General features: G+C 38.5%; 1 protein-coding gene and 1 long non-coding RNA gene across 2 annotated transcripts; one reads left to right on the top strand and one right to left on the bottom strand.

The window, feature by feature from the left end:
* Positions 1 to 109: 109 nt before the first annotated feature.
* Positions 110 to 19,875, bottom strand: ada (adenosine deaminase). Its single transcript, XM_071477393.1, has 11 exons — positions 19,620 to 19,875; positions 13,045 to 13,106; positions 11,191 to 11,313; positions 9,126 to 9,269; positions 8,890 to 9,005; positions 7,003 to 7,127; positions 3,783 to 3,854; positions 3,023 to 3,124; positions 2,643 to 2,710; positions 2,419 to 2,548; positions 110 to 1,066 (listed from the first exon to the last, which is right to left on the bottom strand). The coding sequence occupies exons 1-11, from the start codon at positions 19,761 to 19,763 to the stop codon at positions 962 to 964; spliced, it is 1,191 nt and encodes a 396-aa protein (XP_071333494.1). The 5' UTR covers positions 19,764 to 19,875; the 3' UTR covers positions 110 to 961.
* LOC139621123 (uncharacterized) lies at positions 1,417 to 3,777 on the top strand. The gene is made up of 2 exons (XR_011690935.1): positions 1,417 to 1,491; positions 3,678 to 3,777. It is a non-coding gene; the product is annotated as an uncharacterized lncRNA (long non-coding RNA).
* Positions 19,876 to 20,292: the final 417 nt, after the last annotated feature.

The raw sequence follows: 20,292 nt of genomic DNA, 5'->3' as shown, positions 1-20,292 counted from the left end.
GTGTTTATAATAAAGTGCGCAGTGAGGGACTAAGAGCTGGCTTGGAAACATTTCAAGTTGCTGTAGCTGCAGATTACCAGCATAAAGAAATGGAAATGACACAGAAACGTTTCATAGTAGCTTTTTATTATGGTCAAAGATGTTTTTCATAAGTGCGAAATGTGTAAATAAATATATACATCACAAGAACTGAGAGACTAATTATCAAATGCAAGACCACATGAAGTCACCAGTGGTTTGTCCATCTGCTAAGTGACAGTAGTGTGCCACCTAGTGTTCAGATATAAGACTAAACTTTTGGTATTGAGCTGTGTATCCCTGATGTGTCTGTAAGTTTTGCATGGAGTGGGCAAAAAGCACGAATGTTCCTGACGTTGGATTCCCTCACTTCACCCTTACACCAAACAGTGCATATTCACAGTAAACCTTATTTTTCCAATAGGTCGTAAGTTCACAGCCTGCACTGCTTTCGTGTATCCTTCACCACGTGCTTTCACCCTTAACCACAAATGTTTAGCTTATTACAATATAATATTTTAGCCATGACAGAGATGATTCCACAATTCTCTTTGTGACAACAGGATGTAAACACAAGATGAAAAATGGATCCAGAGTTTTTATATATATATATATATATATATATATATATAAAAAATTTGCTTCATAAACAAAAAGCACTCAATGACATCCTCCAGAACCGTCCTGTAAACTAAAGTATTAAAAGGATGTAAGTACTGAGATGGAATACAGACAAAATACAAGCACTCATGCTGATGATGTACAGATATGTGCGGTGAAGGCAGCAGCCATGTGATAAACAGCAGATATTATTCTATAGGTTTTATATCTGGTTACAAATGAGTAAAAACACATTCCCACATGTCAGGAGGGGAGATTAAAGGTTCAGAGCGATTTGTTCCTGGGTTAGGTCACGTTTCCTCCTCACGCTTCCTCAGCAGGTTTAAAAGGGAGTGCTCAGTGTCATCCCATAGGCCTCATACAGTTTGTGGAGCAGCTCCTCCTTCTCCTCCTTAGGCAGGAAGCTCGACTCTGCAGATTTGATGTTCTACAAGACATAAGACGTCAATGAAGAACCATGTTAGTGTAACCAAGTTATTCATTTACTTTGAAGTAATAGTGCCTACTGACAACGGCCGGTTAAGCTTAGCTTAGCATATCGACTGGAAGCAGGGGGAAGCAGCTAGCCTGACTCTGTTTAAAGTTCTTCTCCAGACATGTTTTAAACTATGTAAAAATACTACATAAAAAGTGGGAGGAAAATTCAAAAACAGCAGCTGTTAGCACATCTACTCTTACTTCCTCATTTAGAAATCTGGATCAGGCTTTATGCCCCACCCACCGGTTGACAGGTGAAACTTATTGAGATAATTAAACATCGGAGAGATTCAACCACATGTTCGAGCCTCAAGGAAATTTCTGAGGAGTGGGTGTCGTGCAACAAAATCTGTGACTAGAAGACATATCAAAACGGTAAGCGTTTACTGGTTGGTTGTTTGCTGGCTTGTAACTGACAGTGTTAATGGTTGTGCTCCTGCAAACTCTCGCTCTGTACTGACAAGGTTTCAGGTTTATTCTGCACAACTCCGTTGGTTCTTAAGTTATATGACATATGAAACCCTGGTTATCTGAATCTGTTTTTATGAGACTGTCATTGTTTCACTGCAGTTCAAGGGTGGAAATACTCATTCGTGACATTAACTGTGTTTCTTTTGCTTATGATATGTTTTGTACTATATAAAAAATATCATAAGGACATGTTAACAAGGTTAAAAACTTGATTTTCATCAGTGGGTGTCAATTAAAAAAAACACCTCTCAGTACCTCTGAAGCGTAATAATTAGATATTTATATCTTGTCTGTTTAATCTGTACAAAAAGTGTTTAAAAAACGCACCATTATCTTGCCAGGCAATTAGCGGAGACTTAAGAAGTCACTGCACACCACCAGGAAATAGCCCATTACATAAAATCACAATCACAGTGATCTTTAGAGGCGATGGTTTGCAGATTTTTGGACAGAGCCATGCAAGCTGCTTCCCTTGTTTCCATTCTTCATGCTAAGCCAAACCAACCTGCTGCTGGCTGTAGCTTCAGATTTAACACACACGAGAGTAGTATCAATCCTGACATCTAGAACTGTGGAAAATTTGTCAAACTATTCCTTTAATGATCTTGTGCAAACCCGATGAACCTGGATGTAAAGCACTAGTCTTCACACCCTGTCTAAAATGCATTGAAGCGTTTCAGTGCCCAGTGGAATACTTCTAAGCTTTTGTTCCTGCTTTAATTAGCAATGGAGAAAGGCATTGCCATGCAGCCGGTATCTGCACCTCACGCCATAGTTTCAAGCTCTCTGCCTGTGAACTGCTGCTCTAATTATTCATGCATTTGATCTCACCACTCGTTTGAATTCCTCTTCAGTGAATCCCATGTACTCCTGCGCGATGCTGTAGTCGAGGTGCAGGGTTGAGTTGAAGATCAGAGGGTCATCTGTGTTCAGGGAGTAGTTAGCCTGGTCCTTCCTGAACCTGCACAAAGCAAATAACAGAAATCCTGAGTGCCCATATCTACTCTGATGCAGGTTAACCACCAGACTGCCATGTTGAATGAAAAGCCTCTCACGTGATGACAGGATGCTTTGTGAAGTCTGGGTTGCATGCACCAGTCAGTTTACTGGAAACAGGACACACCTGCAATCACACCAGCACAGGCAGCTCTGAGAAACCTCACTACTGCAGCTGTTGTGACACTTAAGTCTCCACTAGGGGTCACTGGGACTGACCTCCAACGGTACTACTGTAATTACCTAATGAATAATCCCACTTTTTATCTATAATGATCAAAATTATTAGTGTTTTGGTGATAAAAAGGGCACAATACATTTAATTACATAACAGGCATAACAACATTTCTGCATATTTGCATTTTAAATGCAATCACAACTGAGTAACCCTGTTTCTGCTTTTTGATGAAAGTAGTAATGAATACAGATAGTTCCTCACCTCAAAGTGCATGTTTTGTGCCAGCAGTTTTTTGTAAAGGTCTTGGTCTTCTAGGGTTCTGTAACCATGTCCAACACGTTCCGCTTTCAGCACTTCCACAGCCTAAAATATCAGACAGGGGTCACGAGGTAGATGCAAAAGGTTATAAAGCATAAAAAAAATAAAAAATAAAAAATAAAAAAATAAATCTTCTATGTAGTACATGTCAGCAGAATCTGCAGGCTATTTCTAGAGGCAGACTTGCAACTGTTGTGGCATAGCTGAGCTGTCATTTTGAGGGATGGCTTGCTTGCTTAGAGAGTGGCCACTTTATTTTGGCAGACAGTGCAGTGAGATTGTGCTGTGGTTTCAAATAAAAGGAGGTTGAGACAGAGCAGCTGAGATTGATACAGTTAAAATTAAGAATAAGTGTATGAATCTATACATACGTATTTGTATGTCTTTGTGTAGTCATTTGTGTATTTGTGGTTGTGGAGACGTTAAAATAAGGACATTTACTCCTGTAATTTTGAGGCACTCCCAGTCTGTCCCTTCACCAACTTAAACCCTTAATAGCCGAGAACAAACAATCTGTTCTTATTATTGTTGGATCTCCGCCACAATAGCCGGTCAAGTTATTTCTAATGCTAGTGCGTGACTCTATTGTTTTGTGTAGCTGCCGTTACATGTTCCACTGGCCTGCAAACTGAAGACAATTAAGTTCTCAGATGATGCTGCCACCCAGTTCAGAAATGTCTCACGTCGTCGTTGAGCGTCTTACCTCCTTCACCACAGATGGCGGGCCTACCTCTCCCGCATGAACTGTCCTGTGGATCCCACAACGCACTGCTTCCTGTCAACAAAATCAATCATGGAGGACATCAGCAACCGATCAGTGCACCAAACATCTGGCTTTCACATCTGACTCATCCACTGAGGCGCTGTTATCATTCAGACAGGCTTTCGATCACACTTCACGTTTCAGTGGAGCGATGTGACATTCTCCACTGGATAAACTGTTAAATAAAAAAAAATGAATGTTTACTTTGTAATAGAGGGAAAACTAAATGGAGACAAGACAGAACCTCTGGTTACATCTGTTTTTATTTCAGCATTCTTAACCTTAGGCACACCAAGGTTGGTTTGCTTACTCTGCAATTATACACTGTATCTAGAGGTTACATAGCTCTGAAGATAACCCTCAGTACTAATGTGGACTCTGCTCTGTCAGTTCTGCTTCATGTTAATAACTGAAGCACATTTCCATTTCTTCCATTAATATAAATTCAGTTTGACAGGATTTCAGATCCTCTCTACACCATAAGGTAAATTTATATGGCTCTTATCAAAACCAGATGTTACACGGTGCTTCACAATAAAAAATGACACACACAATATGCACAGAATATCATATACTCCACACATCTGTACAACACATTTCTGATCAAGTTCCTTAAACACACAAGAAACTGGCTTTTGTACATGTAGTGCACACCAGCCTGCATACACACATAATTACAACACATGCAGGCAAAATTACTTGAATTACATACGGTTAAAAAAAAAAAAAGCAGTTTGATTAAAAAATGTGTTTTTAGAAAATATTTAAAAGAGGAATATAGTTTAGTATAATTATGGACAAATCATTTGTGGCATTATTAGTGTTTGAATACTGTTAGTTAAAAAAATATGTGCAACACCTGCAAATACAATACTTGCAAAACTTTATGCAACAGCTCTCAATTACTTTGATTTATGGCCGTTTTATGAATTATTGACAAACTGTTTGCCTTAAATGACTTTTAACTGGTTGTACTTTAACTTCACTGTGACACAAGTCAGGGCAGTGAGAGTATGTTAAGAATTTATATTGCACACCTTCGTGCCCATACCCACGCTTCAAGTATGAGCGACTGATCGAAACGTTGACATTAAGAATTTTAATTTAGTGTTTACAGCACAGCTCTCACTATAGTTATACACTATCACTACAGTTTCACTTGTTTTTCTGAGGGCACTGCCATTCAAACAACAGCTACTGTAAGTCCTGAGTGCACGGCTGACATTTCACGTCAGTTGGTGGTTTTTCTGTCATGGCGACATCACTTGGGGATTGTGTTTATTGTGGTTTCATCACCCAGCATGGAGAGGATGTTACAAATGCTAATAACTAGTAACAGTCAGATTTCAGTAAGGAAATAAAACTTCCACACCTCTATTCATTTTCATATAGGACTGAAAAATATAAGAATACCATTAACTCCAGATAAGACCTGGTCCTCGTGCAGTGCTGCGCTGTAATAACTGATTAATCTACCGCATTCATTATGGTCTGACAGGCAAAATCAATTACTTACTGTGGTATTCTCTGAATTAATCAATAAATGCTGTTTGAAAACCAAATTGGATTTTTCTGAGAAGCTTCAGAGGTTAAGAGGAAATTGGTTTGGGAGATCTGTTTTACTCCCACGCTGTGTTGTTGACAGGTGAAGACATTTAAGTCCTCGTCAGTTTGACAGTGGAAAAAAAAACAAAAAACGCTATGTTGATAAGTAAAACGGTCTGTCAGTCAGCCATAACATCACTGAGCTCAAACCTGTTTCTTCAAAGCCACAACAACAAGTTGGAAAGCTGACACTGGCCCTCAGTTCATATCAAGTCTGTGAAATGGTATCAACTGTAGACATTCAGGTTGGTATGGACTATAGAGAGCATAAAACATGTTTAAACTAGAGTCATGCTGGTAAATATCAGCTGCTGCTGATTGCTGATATAATTTTATCCTGTTTAGTGTGTTTGCATGCTAACATTTGTTAAATAGCCCTAAACAAAAATACAGCTGAGGCTGATGGGGATGCCAGTAGTTTTTCAGGAATTAGATTTGGTTATAAAGCAAAGTACTGTACTAATGAAAAATTTGAAGAAAAGTAAATGGATCATCAAAGTTATTAAAATTCATCCTGACGGAGGACTTGAATATCTGTACCAAATGTTATGGTAATCCATCAAACAATTGTTGAGGCCTTTTTACTTTAACAATATAAACGTGAACCTCAGTGGAACTACAGGAAAAATTTGGAAAACGACAAAATCATTATTATAACACAATCTGGGAACCAAGAATGTACAAGAAATTGAGCCATTCTATTTATCCTCTGGGGACCACGAATGTCTTAACCAAATTTCATGGTAATCTGTTGTCAAGATGTTTCAGTCTGGATCAAAGTGGTGGACCAGACCGACATTGCCATCCCAAAAACCATGCTGGTGGCGCGACTAAAAAAAAACACCCACTTGGTTATCGGAAGAATGAACTGTCACAAAGCTGAAACCAAAACAGTTTTTCTTAGCTCATGTTGATGTTTTGGAGACGGCTGGTTTCCACAGGACAGTCCAAATATGTGCTAATATTTTCTTTTATGCTCCTATTATAGTTTTTTAAAAAAGTACTTGAAGTATCAGTCTTTTGGAGGATTTCCATTCACCATGTATAGCTGTAAAAACACAGCCTCAAAGTCTTTCTAAGGATTCCTGAAAGTTATTGGTGTGATAAACTGCAGTCATATTTCCATCATCCTGCAGCCTGTGGGAACACGAGGTGGTGTAAAGTATTTTTATAACTTCGAAATGACATGATTCACTATCAATAAAAATGATCTCCACTGTACTTTACTGCCAAGGGAAGCAGTCTACTTATGTATTTACACTGTCTGCTACTTTCATTCAAGCAATCACACTTGTTCTTAGACTGTGGAGGAAATCACAGGCTTTTTCAAAAACACATGCAAGGGCACAAACGTTCAGCTCCTCATGAAGCCGCAGAACAATTTGTGTTTAGCTGACCTTGGTATTATTACCATTAACTGCTGTTGTTGCAATAATAGAGCTGCTATAGTTAAAATAACTAAATAAAAGACACAGCAAAGCCCACACCTTTTTAATCTCCCTCATGCTTTCACAGAGACTGTGTTGGTATTATGCTGCTGTCATAAAAAGCTCACCTCATAGGCTTTTCTGTGTCCTGGATAGGCTTCACAGTTGAGTGACTCATCGCCTGCCAGGTCGATGGCAACGACCCCCTCGTGGCGATATTTCTTACACAGCTCAACGATGTCCATGGACCAGCCTGGAGAATTTAAACAGACAAACATTACTACACAGTTTGGTCCCGACAACTCAAACCCACACATGCAGATGATGTGTGGATGAAATGTGATGATGCTGTCTAAGCATCATGCTACGTCCATGTGCATTAATCTACAGCTACGACAAGCACAAGACAACATTAACCAACATGCAGTAGTAACTGTGTTGGTCTGGCTGACAGTTATAGTGCTGCTTCTTTAAGGAACAGTTTTATATTATGGGAAATGTGCTTTTTTTTGGTATAAATATGAAGATACCACCAGTAGCCGGCTACCCGAATTCAGTGTAAGGAAGGTAGCTTTTGTTAGCTATGGACAGAGCCTAGCTGTTGCCCTCAGTTTCCAGTCTCAATAATTAACCGAGCAAACCGGCTCTATATTCGCTTCATATTTCCCACACAGACCTGAAACTAGTTTCAGTGTTCTCATCTCGCTTTAGGCAGCAAATCAACTAAGCATATGTTCTCACAAGTATAAGCATTCCTTTGATTTGATCTATAGTATCTTGACTTTTAACACGTTTTTACATGCATGTGCTGCAATGTCCCACATCATGATTGTCTAGATTCACTTGCAATCTAAGCTGCATACTGCTTCCTAAAATAGCACTATTCTTATTTATAATGACAAAATCAGATATCCTCCATACAGGAAGTCTCTTACATAAAGATGACTGCCGGCCACTGGGGATATTACAGCATGTTTTGTGAATTGGTCTGTGGAGACTAGAGAATGTCAGATATGAATGGCCTTTGGCTGTTGGGTAATAAAGGAAACAGCTGCATGAGTGAAGTAGGGCAGATTTACAGTTACTGCTGATGTTACCACAGTTACTTTGGGTCAGCTTATAGATTGCATATAGTGAACAGCACAGCTCCTGTTATTGGTATTGCCGGTACTACTCCAACTACCACTAACAGTACTAATATATCTCGTATTATTTCTATCTTGTGGAAGCCATGTATCTCCAAAACTTCAGCTTTTCATGAGCTAAGAAAAAAACAGTCCTGGTCTCAGCTTTGTAACAAAACATTTTATGCTGGTCACATGGCTATAGGAATATTGTTGGTCATCACTTTTCTCCAGACTGAAATGTCTCAGCAGCTACTGGATGGATTGCCATAAAATCTTATGCAAACTTTCATATTTCAAAAACTACTGGATGGACTACAATGTAATTTAGTGAAGACATTCATGTTCTTCTCAGGATAAATCCTAATTTGGGATCAAACAACCTGCAAAACTAATTGCATTCCCATCAGCCTCAGCTATAGTTCAGTGCTAATTAGCAAATGTTTGCATGCTAACATGCTAAACTAGAACAGCAAAAATTATAAACATTATTCCTTCTTAACACTAGCGTGTTAGAATTGTCATTATGAGCATGTTAGCATCCTGATATTAGCATTTAGCATAAAAAAGCACTACTTAACCTAAATGCAGCCTCAGAGAACTGCTAGCATGACTGTTAACCTTTAAGTTAAATGGTTTATTTGGTTAAAATTTGGAGATGCATGGTTTTCACTGGATATAGCAACAATATGTACCACAGATTATAATAAGAAGAGTGAGGGTTTATAATATGTATTAACTAAGTGTATTGTGTTTTTTTTCTGTTGCTCCTGCTCATTATGTAATAAGAATAACTGAGGAAGAGCTTTGAGACAGGAAGGAAGACAGAACAGTGAGGAACCTTATCTCGCAAGGTTGTTTTGGTAGACAGGAGCATGAACAGTTCATTACTTGGCATGTGGCGCATGCAGCATAGAATGGACCTGGCTTTGATATTGAAGGCCCTCTCCCCCTCGCTGAGGCCCTCGTTAACCAAGCGCACCACCTCATCTGGGCTCAGGTCACCCCTGAATAAAGAAAACACAAGGACAATGAAAACATGTAAGGAGCAAAATCTAATGTTTCCCTCCTTGAAAGCGCAACACGGGTTTTTACCAAAGTCTGCAGATATTCACATAAACACTTACTTTTTCTGGTTCCATGGAATGGGATCAACTTGAGTGTTAGCCAGGAAATGTGGGCTGTATCTGACCTCGACATAAATCACTCCTTCCTTCGCTTTGTCCTCAACAAACTCATAGGCTATCCTCTTTATGGCCTCTCTGTCTCCACTGAAACAAAACAAAGAAAAACACAACATCAATGGCATTTTCCGAAACGTATCTCAGACATAATAAAACCATTAGTCACTGCTAAACAATAATCTGAACTGTAATGGCTTTCAAGATAAGCAATATAAGAATTTACAAAGTGTAACTGATAAAATGGTACTGATTTCATTTACACACCTCCTCCACATCTATGTGCAACATATGGTTGGCTTAATGGCTTTGTTTGATGTACTGTCAGCTGCTTTAGGATGTGTAAAAGCACAGGAAGAAATATCTATAAGGGACTGTCCAAAAATTATTAGGGTGGGTAATGTGACTTTTTGGATTCATATATTATTATTATTATTATTATTATTATATTATATTTTATTTCAACTTTCTGGTAAACATTGTACAATAAATAAATACATTTTAAAAAAAATGATAGATTAAAAACAAACAAACAAAAAAAACAAAACAACTAATTACATTAAAAAGAAAAGTTCTGGGTGATAAAGATGTATTTGGTCTTAACAATCATGTCTCTGCATCGGGGCTTTAAAATGTGTCATATGATTAAAGATCTGAGTCACATCTTGCCACCTTTTTCTACTAATTGTTGAATTTATACTGAACATTAATATTATTAGTTAATTAGTCATTCAGTCCTAGAGATCTGAATACACACACGTCACATTTCGTCGGTTATTCTGCAGTTAACCGAACTATTACCAAGATATTCAGAGTTTTGTTTGTCTTTTTTTAATATAACGAAATTAATTGCTTGAACAACAATCAGAAAATTAATCAACAACCATTGTGATAATGGAGTAATTGTTTATCATTTTTCAAGCGAATCCACAAAACGTTCTTATTGTATCATCTTAAATGTGAGGATTTGCAGCTTTTCTTTGTCATGTGATAGTAAAGCTGAATATCAGCTGAGCAAAACAAGCAATTTAAAGACATCACCTTGAACTTAAGTAAAATCTCTCTAACTTTGTGGTTATAAGATTTCAAAACGAAAGCATTTGTGTCTTTTCCATTGCGTGTCAATGCAAAGTAGTGTTATGAAAATATCGGGAGAATCACAGATTAATTTCCCTCTTTCCTTTAGACTCAGCAGCACATTTTCTGTCCTGTCATATGACGGAGAACAACACCGCTTCCAGCATTTACACTGAAAATGAATGCTCATCGCACAGGTCTGAATGCCTGTTGTTCTCCAGCGTCCTCTCATTAACCCCCTGAACATACACCGACACATCACCGCCAAGCTCATACAACAATTCTGCATGAGCTAAACTCAGCTAGCAGGTTCCCTGTGTTGTTGAAGCTGTAGTCAACACAAGGCTTTCAAGGGCCTTGATACAGAAGGGTCCATTCAGCACAACCGCACGCTGTGGTCCAGCCACTACAGACCGCCATTGTTGAAAGCTTTTACGGCCATTGAGTATCTGAAAGACTGTATTTGGTCTTTTCTAAACAGCTCAGCCCTGTCACTGGAGGACTAAATATAAGACAGAGTGACACCGGAAAGGGTCCCCGAACAACTTTACCCTTCTTTTAGTGTGGTCTCCAAGGTGACACTTGATCTCAATAATGATGTGTTCCTGTTCTGCATGTCTGGCATTTAAAATCAAACCCTCCCATCGTCCTACATTGCATAATCTTGCTCTGTCTTACATCCTAATGCCACCAATCACTAACACTCCTACTCACTCTGAGTGACTCTGGCTGCATCACAATTATAGTAAATGGTGACAAACTGTGTGACTGGACTTTGATCTTCATTGTATACATTCCTGTGACACTAATGAGGTTGACCATGACTCTTAATCGCTCAGATCTTGCTCTTTGCCCTCACTGTCACGTGCTCAGCAAGAAAACCCCTTTGGTAATTATGAAACTGAATCAGAAAAGATGACATGTCAGCACTTACGCAACCACATGCATGTACTCATTGAACTTTTCCAGGAACTTAGTGAGGGTGGCGGGCTCTTCGAGAATGATAACCGATGTCATCTCCTCCATGGTATTTCTTGGCAGACTGATGCCGCGTCTCCTAGAAAAAGGAGAAAGACACAAGTCAAGAACAGTGTTGAAATTTGTTCCAGTCATTTGTTTCATTTTCTAGTTTTAACCTGATTTTGTTCTGCTCTCTTGAAAGAAAAGTTGATCAGAGGGTTGTTTTTTTCCGTGATGGAGTGAAACCTGAGCTATTGACTTGACAGCTGAATTAAATAAGCGAGCAAGCACAGTTTATTTATATAGCACTGTTCACTGACACTAGTCACCAAGTGTGTCACAATCAAACCAATAAAATCAAATGAAAGAATTCAAATCAAAGTACATCAAGTAAAAACACCAGATAATAAATGAAATTAGTTCATTGCACTATGCCAGGATTTATTTAGCCTACTGTGACATTATATTCTGAAAATACACATACAGAGTTTTACTTCAGAGCTTGTTGAGGCAGATACAAATACATGAGAGTTTAAGCTGCTATAATCTATATTTTTGAGATTACCAGTGGGTCACATAACTATGTGTAGTGTGAACAGCGTTGTGACAAATCCACACACACAACTCTGCATTTCCCCTTGGCTCTGCGGAGCATTTTAGTGTCTTTCAGCTCATTGTTTTGGTTTTTACCATTTGCAGTTAAATGTTTTGGTTCACTCGCATCAGACACATAGGGAACACAGTGGAACATTTCGCAGCTAAAGTCACATATTTCCCTCAGAAGCTGGTGGAGACCAAAAACAGAGCAAGAAGGAGAATCATTGTTGGACTTAGAATCATCAAGTATTCATTTAACAGAAACACGGCTCCAAATAAATGCTAATGTCTGCTGGTTGTGTAAATAAGCAACTGCTTGCCGACATGTTTGCGATACCTACTTTAAAAATGTGTCAATGTTGTGTTTAAAGCATGTTATGCTGCCCCCCTGATTGTAAAAAAATCTATTAATGAAGCTTTTTATGCCTCCAGAGGCATTTTATTTTCAGGTTGTCCGTCTGTCCCCTTCTTGTAAACGCGATATCACAGTAATGCGATGACATAATGTCTTCAAATTTGGTACAAACATTCACTTGGACTCATGGTTGAACTCATTAGACTTTGGTGGTCAAGGGTCAAGGTTCAAAGTCACGATGACTTCACACTCATATCAGGAATCCCCAGAGGGAGTTTCATTACATTTGGCACAAACCTTCAGTTGGACTCAAGGATGAACTGAGTAGATTTTAGTGGTCAAAGGTCAATGTCACTGTGACCTCACCAAACATGTTTTTAGCCTTAACTCACAAATTCATACATTAATTATGACAAAACTGAACTCAAATGTCTATAAGGATAAACTGAAGTGATGACATTTTATATCCAAATGGTCAAAGGTCATCTTCACTGTGACATCATAATGTTCTTCAAAAACACTTCTGGCCATTACTCAACGCTGTAACTGAGGAAGGAGAGATTGTGACCATATGTGACCATAGGCAGTAATTCTAGTTTTAAATACATTTTAAATAAAACAATGTTATTTTTCAACATAAAGACATAACCTAAAAAAATAAATTCTAAGAATCCCTCAAATGCAGTAATTGATGAATTACATTGCTCTGTAATGACGACAATGTTTCAAGTATCCTGTAGTTTTTCGTTACTTACACAAAAAACACAAAAGAACAATAACATTTTCTTATCATCATGTCAATCTAAACGTGTGTATCTGAAACATTTAAAGTCAATATTGAAGATTTCTGATGAAATGAAAAGTAAACTAACTTACTTGGCAACGTCAACAATAGTCTGCACCCTGATGGCTCCATCGAGGTGCACATGCAGTTCAACCTGTGGATGACAAAGATGATAATAACTAATGAATCAGTTAATTTCATAGATATAAATGTTGCTATACATCTGAGTCTGATTGGACAGTGTAGTTTGGAAGAGAAGAGCAGAAAAATGTCAGTGTTAAAAAAGAGAGCAGTGACTGTGCTGCAGTTCAATGCTCTGGCTGCAGCCCATTATGAATGCAGTACGCGTGACTGGGCAACAAGTGGTGGAAAGGCCAGGGGTGCCAGCGAAGGGTCATAGAAAAGTGTTCTGGCTCTCCTTCCATTGCTGAGAGACCTGATTTATCCTTGCAGATGACACCCATTAATCTCCGCTCCTCCTTCAACAGCTAAGGCCTAAACAACGCTCAATAGTCAGGGTGAGATTCGAATTAGAATTTCCCTGCTGCAGACATTTAACTCTAATCTCTGGTTGGGAGTGATGAGGAAGAATAAAATGAGCACGGTTTTGGAAAACAGCCCTAAATTAAGGCTCTTAATGTGCACTGAAAGAAGCAGCTGAGAACAAAGCCCTTGATTTTCCCGACAGCAGTTTCAAAGTTTAATCTTTTCTCATTATGTCTCTGCGATTTTAAAGGCTTTAAGTTAATTCTACCTTAAAGGCCCTGAAATCTTATTTTCATGATAGTGACACTATCATGTTGAATAAATCAGTCCACGAATATACAAATATATAAAAAACGCCTCGGTAGTTGTTGTCGCTATAGTAGGTGTTTCCATGGGGGCACAGTTCGAATAAGGGACTTTTGACTCAGACTGTCCTACCAAAACTATCTGGAGATAGACAATCACATACAGGCCATGTCACTCTTTACAAGAATCCTGCAGTAAACAGAGGTTAAATTAACGATGATTTGTAGAACAATACATTAAATAATATCAACTGGACATAAATTATATTCATATAATTTTGTAATGTTGCAGTCTAATTGTAGTTTTTAATAGAAACTTTGTGAGAAACACCTTTTTAATGTTAAAGTCCACAGCTACAACAACAAAGCAGCTGCAGTTAGTTCAGTCACTCAACAAAGTGACATTATCCTGCTACATAAACTCAGACAAGCTTCCTGGTGTCTTCTGCCAGCCACTTGTCCTGTAAAACACTGGTGTTTATACTGGGCTTACTGGAAACTGTACTGGGAGCTCTGGTCCTGAACTCGCACTGCTGCTCTGCTTCTCTCTGTCTGCAGTCACTGCTGCTAAATGCACAACTATTTGAAGCAATTTAGATTTTTCTGGATTTTAACTTTTTTTTCTGATCTTTCAGCCAGACCTTTTTATTTTATAAACTCTGTTATTCGTGTAAAACAAATCAGCATCAGTCATTGCTGGCTGTCAGCTGGATAGGAAGAAAGATATGAGGGAGATGATGGTCACATAGAACCAGAGTGGGCTGTGCAGCCTGCTCCACTTGGCTGATTACCACAATACAGCCTCACCTCTCTCTCTCTCTCTCTCTCTCTCTGTTGTTTTATTTTACTCACTGAGTCACCAGCCCAATTTGTGTAGTAGGCCATTTGGAAAAGTCCCAGTCCTCCCAATGGCCCCTCTGTTATTGTGTGATAATTTGCCTTGATGACACACTCAGAGACTCACAAGCTGAAGACAATACCAGCAAAGCTGTCATGGCTGGTAATAACCACACTGGACTAGTAAATGACAGTAAAAGCTGATTCAACTAATATATCATCAGATCATTAGAATTTAAAACCCTCATATAATGAAATCACAATCAGTCAGTATCACTATCAATCAACACTATCAATCAGTTGTTGACCTCAAAAATCTTCAGGATCTAATCATGAATTATGTTCTGTATTGAATGGTCAATAATACTTTAGGTAATAGTTTTAGATAATACTTCAGTATAGAAATACTGAGGATCTGAATACTGAAGTTTCTGGGGCTTTAAACTATTTTTAAATTGACCTATTGCATGTAAGAGTCAAAAAAAGTCCATCAGTTAAAATGTCATAAGTGAAAGGAAGAATTTGGAAATATGGTCAAGTTCCTCTTCAGACATGTTTTTAAACTATGTAAAAAATACTCTGCTATTATAGTTTGTTTAACATGGTTTACCCATATAAAAAGTGGAAAAAAAAAGAAAATTCAAAAACTAGGGATGTAAGCACATCTACTCTTACTTCCTCGTTGAAAGATCTGGATCAGGCTCTATGCCCCGCCCACCACCGCCAAGCGAAATGTATCAAGATGATCAGCAGAGGAAACACTAGAGAGACTCAGCCACATGTTTGAGCCTCAGTCAGACCCAGACTCTGGAGTTTTGGAGGAATTTATTGTGACCAAAATCATATCAGAATGGTAAGGGTAGTTATTTGTTTATGTTGTTTGTTGGCCTGTAACTGGCAGTGACTGACACAGTGTTAGTGGCTATCCTAATGCAAACTCTCGCTCTTTGTACTGACAAGGGAGCAGCGCGTATCAAGACTGTTAGTGTTAGAGAAACATCGTAGAGACTCAGCTACATGTCTGAGCCTCAATCAGACCCAGACCCAGACTCAGATGAGGAGTCTGTTGTGACCAAACCGATGACTAGCAGACGTATCAGAACTGTTAGTGTAGTTAGCATCTTTTAGTTGTTAATGCTGTTTGTTAGCTCACAACTGACAGTGGCTGACACAGTGTTAGTGGTTGTGCTAATGCAAACTCTCGCTCTCTGTATTGACCCTTGTCCATGAAAGTTGATGGGATTGGCTCCTTAGGTATGTTACATATGAAACCCTGTCTGAATCTATTTTTATGAGACTCGTTGGTTCACTGCAGTTCAAAGGTGGAAATACGCAGCCACTGACTGCTTATTTTGCTCATATCTTGTATTATATTAAATAAATCAATGTTAAGAAGGAACTTAAGAACTTGATTTTAATTCAAGTGAGTCTTTAAAGGTAACAGTATATTGGGGGAATCATAATGTACATGGATAAAAATCATCTGAAAGAAGCTGTCTGAGTATGAACCTAATCTGTGTGTTAAAAAGTCAACTAAATCCCCCATTCTTTGGCCATGAAACTGCTTTAAACTTCACAAACTTTGCTTATGTTTTGAAAAAGATGAAGAAACAAAGTTGCATATGTTTACAGATGAAATAAACTCTATACAAGGGAAACAGCAGCATCTGTTTAGTTTCTTTCCTCCATTGTACCGCCCTCTAATTTGTGAAACATATTTCCATCCAATATCAGCCTGAGCAGGAAGTAACGGTCATAACAACTTTATCGTTAACATTCTTTGGTGAAATGTCCTCAGTCATAGCACATAACAATGTTGTTTTCATAAGCCATTATTATTAAAAAGAAATGTGCTGGGTTCTCAGTGGAAGTATGATATACTGACGTTTCGAAGTTGCAATAAAAGCTGAAGTTGAAAATATCTTTGATGGAAAAAAACACATTAGCCACCAGCTGCCAACAAACCAAACATTTATGGTGCATTTGGACTAGAGCTGAAGCAAATTAATAAATTAGTCAATCTATATAATTCAATATATTAATTTGCAACCATGTTGATAATAAAATAATTGTTTCAGTAATTTTCTTTTAGCATTATTACCAAACACTTGCTGGCTTCAGCTTCTCAAACAAGTTTCAAATGCAGATTTTTCACTATTTTCTGACAATAGAAACAAAAAGATAATTAAATTAACATTAGAAGTCTAAGAAATACACATCAGATTCATTGATAATGAAAATAATCATGTTTTAGCCCTAAAACAATGTCCATCAGTTTCCCAGAATCCCCAGTGAAGTCTTCAGATGTCGTGTTTGGTCAGAGCAACAGTCCAAAACACAAACATGTTCAATTTACACTGATATCCAGATTACAATTCAGTTTACAACTTTGATCTCTGATTAATTGTTTCAGTAAGTGTGTTTTCAAGCAAAAGCTGAAACAACACTCTGCCTCCAGCTCCAGAAATGTGCTCCCTTTCTCTTGGACTTGCAGAGATCACTTGGAAACTGAAAGTCATTTTTCACTATGTTCTGATGATGTGTGAACCAAGTGATTCATTAATTGATAAAGCCTGAAAAAAACCTGTTAATATATCATGAATATACTTGTCCACTGCAGCCCTAATTATGACCAACAGTTGATAAAGCCTGCTTCCTTATCACCTTATCTTTTTATAGAAAATAAAAGCATTGTACATGTTGTACAGCTGTGTCCAGCTGCGTGTGAGTACAAAACATTGAGATCATATGTTTCTACTTGCATGTTTACAACAAGAAGTTCTGTTTACTTCTCTTAAAAACCCGATGTGTGACACTGGAGCATTGGAGCTGATATAGACAGAAGACAGCTGGTTAACAGATCTGAAACTTAAGGAACGCCTGCAGCAGTTCTTTCAGTATACACCACACTTCCTGTAGCACACTACGGGGGAACTCATATAGATTAGTGGAATTTCTCCTATTTTTATCTGCATTTCAGCAACCAGCAGTGTGACACTGTGTAACAGTCTCTCGTTAACTGATTGATTGAAGATGTATGTGGGATAAGTGGGATAATATCTCACAAACAGAGGGTGGTATGTGATCACCCCCCAGATCCCACTGTTGCATAATTCTGTGAAACAACAAGATATAGGAAGTTCATATTCAATTCCACATAATCAGTTAAAGAAGCTTCTGTCAGTGCACAAGCTTTATTCGTCATTTAGTAACGTGGGTCTGATGCATATGAAACAAAGTTTCTGCTCAATCTTCCTAAAAATTAAGCTGAAATGATTATTGATTATTCTCGACAACTATTTTGACAATCAGTTTATCATTTGAGTCCTTTTTCATGCAAAATCACCAACAACTCTCTACTTCTTGTTCCTCAAATATGAAGATTTCCTGCTTTTTTCTGTGTTATATAATCATGAACTGAACATTTCTGGGTTTTGGACTTGAAAAACAATCAAACAAGACATTTGAAAAAATCACTTTGACCTCATGCAAACTTTAAGGGACAATTTTCTGACATTTTATTAACAAAGCAATATATTGATTAACCAAAAAAGTTTTCAGATGAGCTGACAATGAATGTAATAGTTAGAAGAAGCAGATCTATTCAATAGTGTGGATAAAACAAGACATTTAAATATGTCTATATATACCGTGGGTTTTAGACACGTGATGGATCATTCTTACTGATTTATACTGACTTTATAAACCAAACAGTTGATCAAGGTAATGATAATATTACAGATAATTACTTTCAGCCCTACGTCTGTCGGATTTAGCTTTACCGTTGTCTGTTTGTCGTTAATAATGTTCATTTTAACCAACTGTAATCCCAAACCAGAAACTCATTAAGACAGTCTGATCCATCGAATATTTTATGTTTCCAGCTTCTCAAATGTGAGGATGTGCAGCTTTTCTTTGTTCTGTACCTTTTCAAACTGAATATTTTTGGTTATTGAACTGACAGTCGGGCAAAACAAGACATTTCTGACATTTTACTGACCGGCCCATTAACCAACTAATTGAGAAAAGACTCAGTAGATTAATCATTAATGAAAGCACTCCTTCCCAACTCCACTTATTACATAATGACATGCTGTAATAACCCTGTAGCTGTTTTACTTTGATGACTGTCAGCATATGGAGCATTGATGGTGAACAGGTGAAGATAAATGCAGCAGACAATGGCCCCATGAGCGGTATCAGTTTTACTCCAGCAAATTAATATTTAATGAGATTATCTCTGCAAGCAGCCACCACTCCCTTAGGTCTCCCCTCTCACACACACTGCATCTCCCTCTCCTTCTCTGAGTGCTGTATGTGTCTTTCCACTTCTCTGCCACTGAACTAGTCATTTCCTCTCCTCTTATCAGCTCAGACTAGATATACATGCTCAGGTGCAAGCTCAGTCCAAAGGGCATGTAAGTAATGAATGAGTGCGTATCAAACTACTTGAGAATTAAAGCTACTTTTCAGGCTTTGTTCTCCTTAGTTCTCCCTACCAGCCAACAGGAGAATTCATTTGAGAATTAATTTGAGGATATTTTGCAGAAATAGGAGTTTTCTGTGTTTCTAATGCAGCGCCTGGAGCAGTCCCTTCATCCGGTAAGTGTGCATTCATGCAGAATCCCTCTCACTAAAGAAAAGCTGTTAAATCAAGGAAATCAACAACGCATGCACGACTTGCTCAGTGAAAAAAATCGGTGTGAAGCCGATGTCATTCATAACGGTGCAGCAGCCGGGAAGGTGCTGTGTGAAGCCGGCAGTCACACGTCAGACTGCAGGCAACGGAGGAGTTCTTCCTTGTTTTACTGTGTCTGACCAGCACCAAGCAGGCAGTAACTACTGTTCACTCTGACACTTCATCCTGGTCCTTGTGGAAGCGTTCTTCTTCTTGCTCTTGTTCACGGGACTCTTTCAGCAGACCCCTGCCGCGCTCACGCCTTCACAGCAACATCACGACAAAGCGCGCTCGTCAATGATCCACCACCTTAAATTATTAATGCTCACAGGCCGCTCCAGGGCACCGGCTGGTTACGTACCTTTGGCTTGTTGAATACCGCTTTTTGAGGCGTGTGTTCGGCCATCGTAGAGAATCTGTGTCTGCCGGTGAGTCCACTGGTGCACAGCGCGCTGAGGAGCGGGGAGCCAATGCCCATCGCCGCCCGTCTGGCGATTATATGCATGGCTCAGGGACACGCCTATATTCACGCAACAGCTAGAAAAAACAAAAAAAAAGTGCTCCTACTGTACAATTAACTGAGGATGTTAGAGATGCACAGAGCTGTGCGGTTCAGTGTGCATTAACACACTGAAGGATTAACGGCCCAGCTTTGCACCCATGTGATGAGAGCTTTAACTCTGGGCTAATTAATTATGTCAAACCGCCTTACGAAACACAGAAAATTGTGCTATCTATGTTAAGTACCCTTCATATGGGCAACAAATAAATAAAGTCTTTCCATATGGGAAATGTGCTGTGACAGGCCTCCAGGTGATTTTAAAGGTCATTGCCATCAGGCTGTGAAATACCTTCTGTCTCCAGATTTTTCATTCTCTCTCCTCAAAGAAGCAGTAATTTTTCTGATTTTCTATTTTGTAGAAATGCAAACTGAAATATGAAAATTGGAGAAAAAAACTACCAAATGTTTGAAGATTTTCTGTTTGTGTCACGATTTCACTTGGACTCTGCACTTCCTGTTTTATTTTGGTAAT

Source organism: Trachinotus anak, unplaced genomic scaffold, assembly GCF_046630095.1.
Source record: "Trachinotus anak isolate AG129_WGS33_773 ecotype Australia unplaced genomic scaffold, CSIRO_AGI_Tana_v1 ptg000004l, whole genome shotgun sequence".
Taxonomy (NCBI): domain Eukaryota; kingdom Metazoa; phylum Chordata; class Actinopteri; order Carangiformes; family Carangidae; genus Trachinotus; species Trachinotus anak.
Note: the sequence above shows the minus strand (reverse complement) of the source record. Positions and strands in the feature narration are given on the sequence as shown.

Excerpts from the sequence above, each read along its gene's own strand:
- ada (XM_071477393.1), bottom strand. The coding sequence starts at position 19,763 with ATGCATATAATCGCCAGACGGGCGGCGATGGGCATTGGCTCCCCGCTC. Across the intron at positions 9,006-9,125 it reads ATTCCATGGAACCAGAAAAA|GGGTGACCTGAGCCCAGATG; the intron begins GTAAGTGTTTAT and ends TTCTTTATTCAG. Across the intron at positions 2,711-3,022 it reads CACAAAACATGCACTTTGAG|GTGTGTCCTGTTTCCAGTAA; the intron begins GTGAGGAACTAT and ends GTGTGATTGCAG.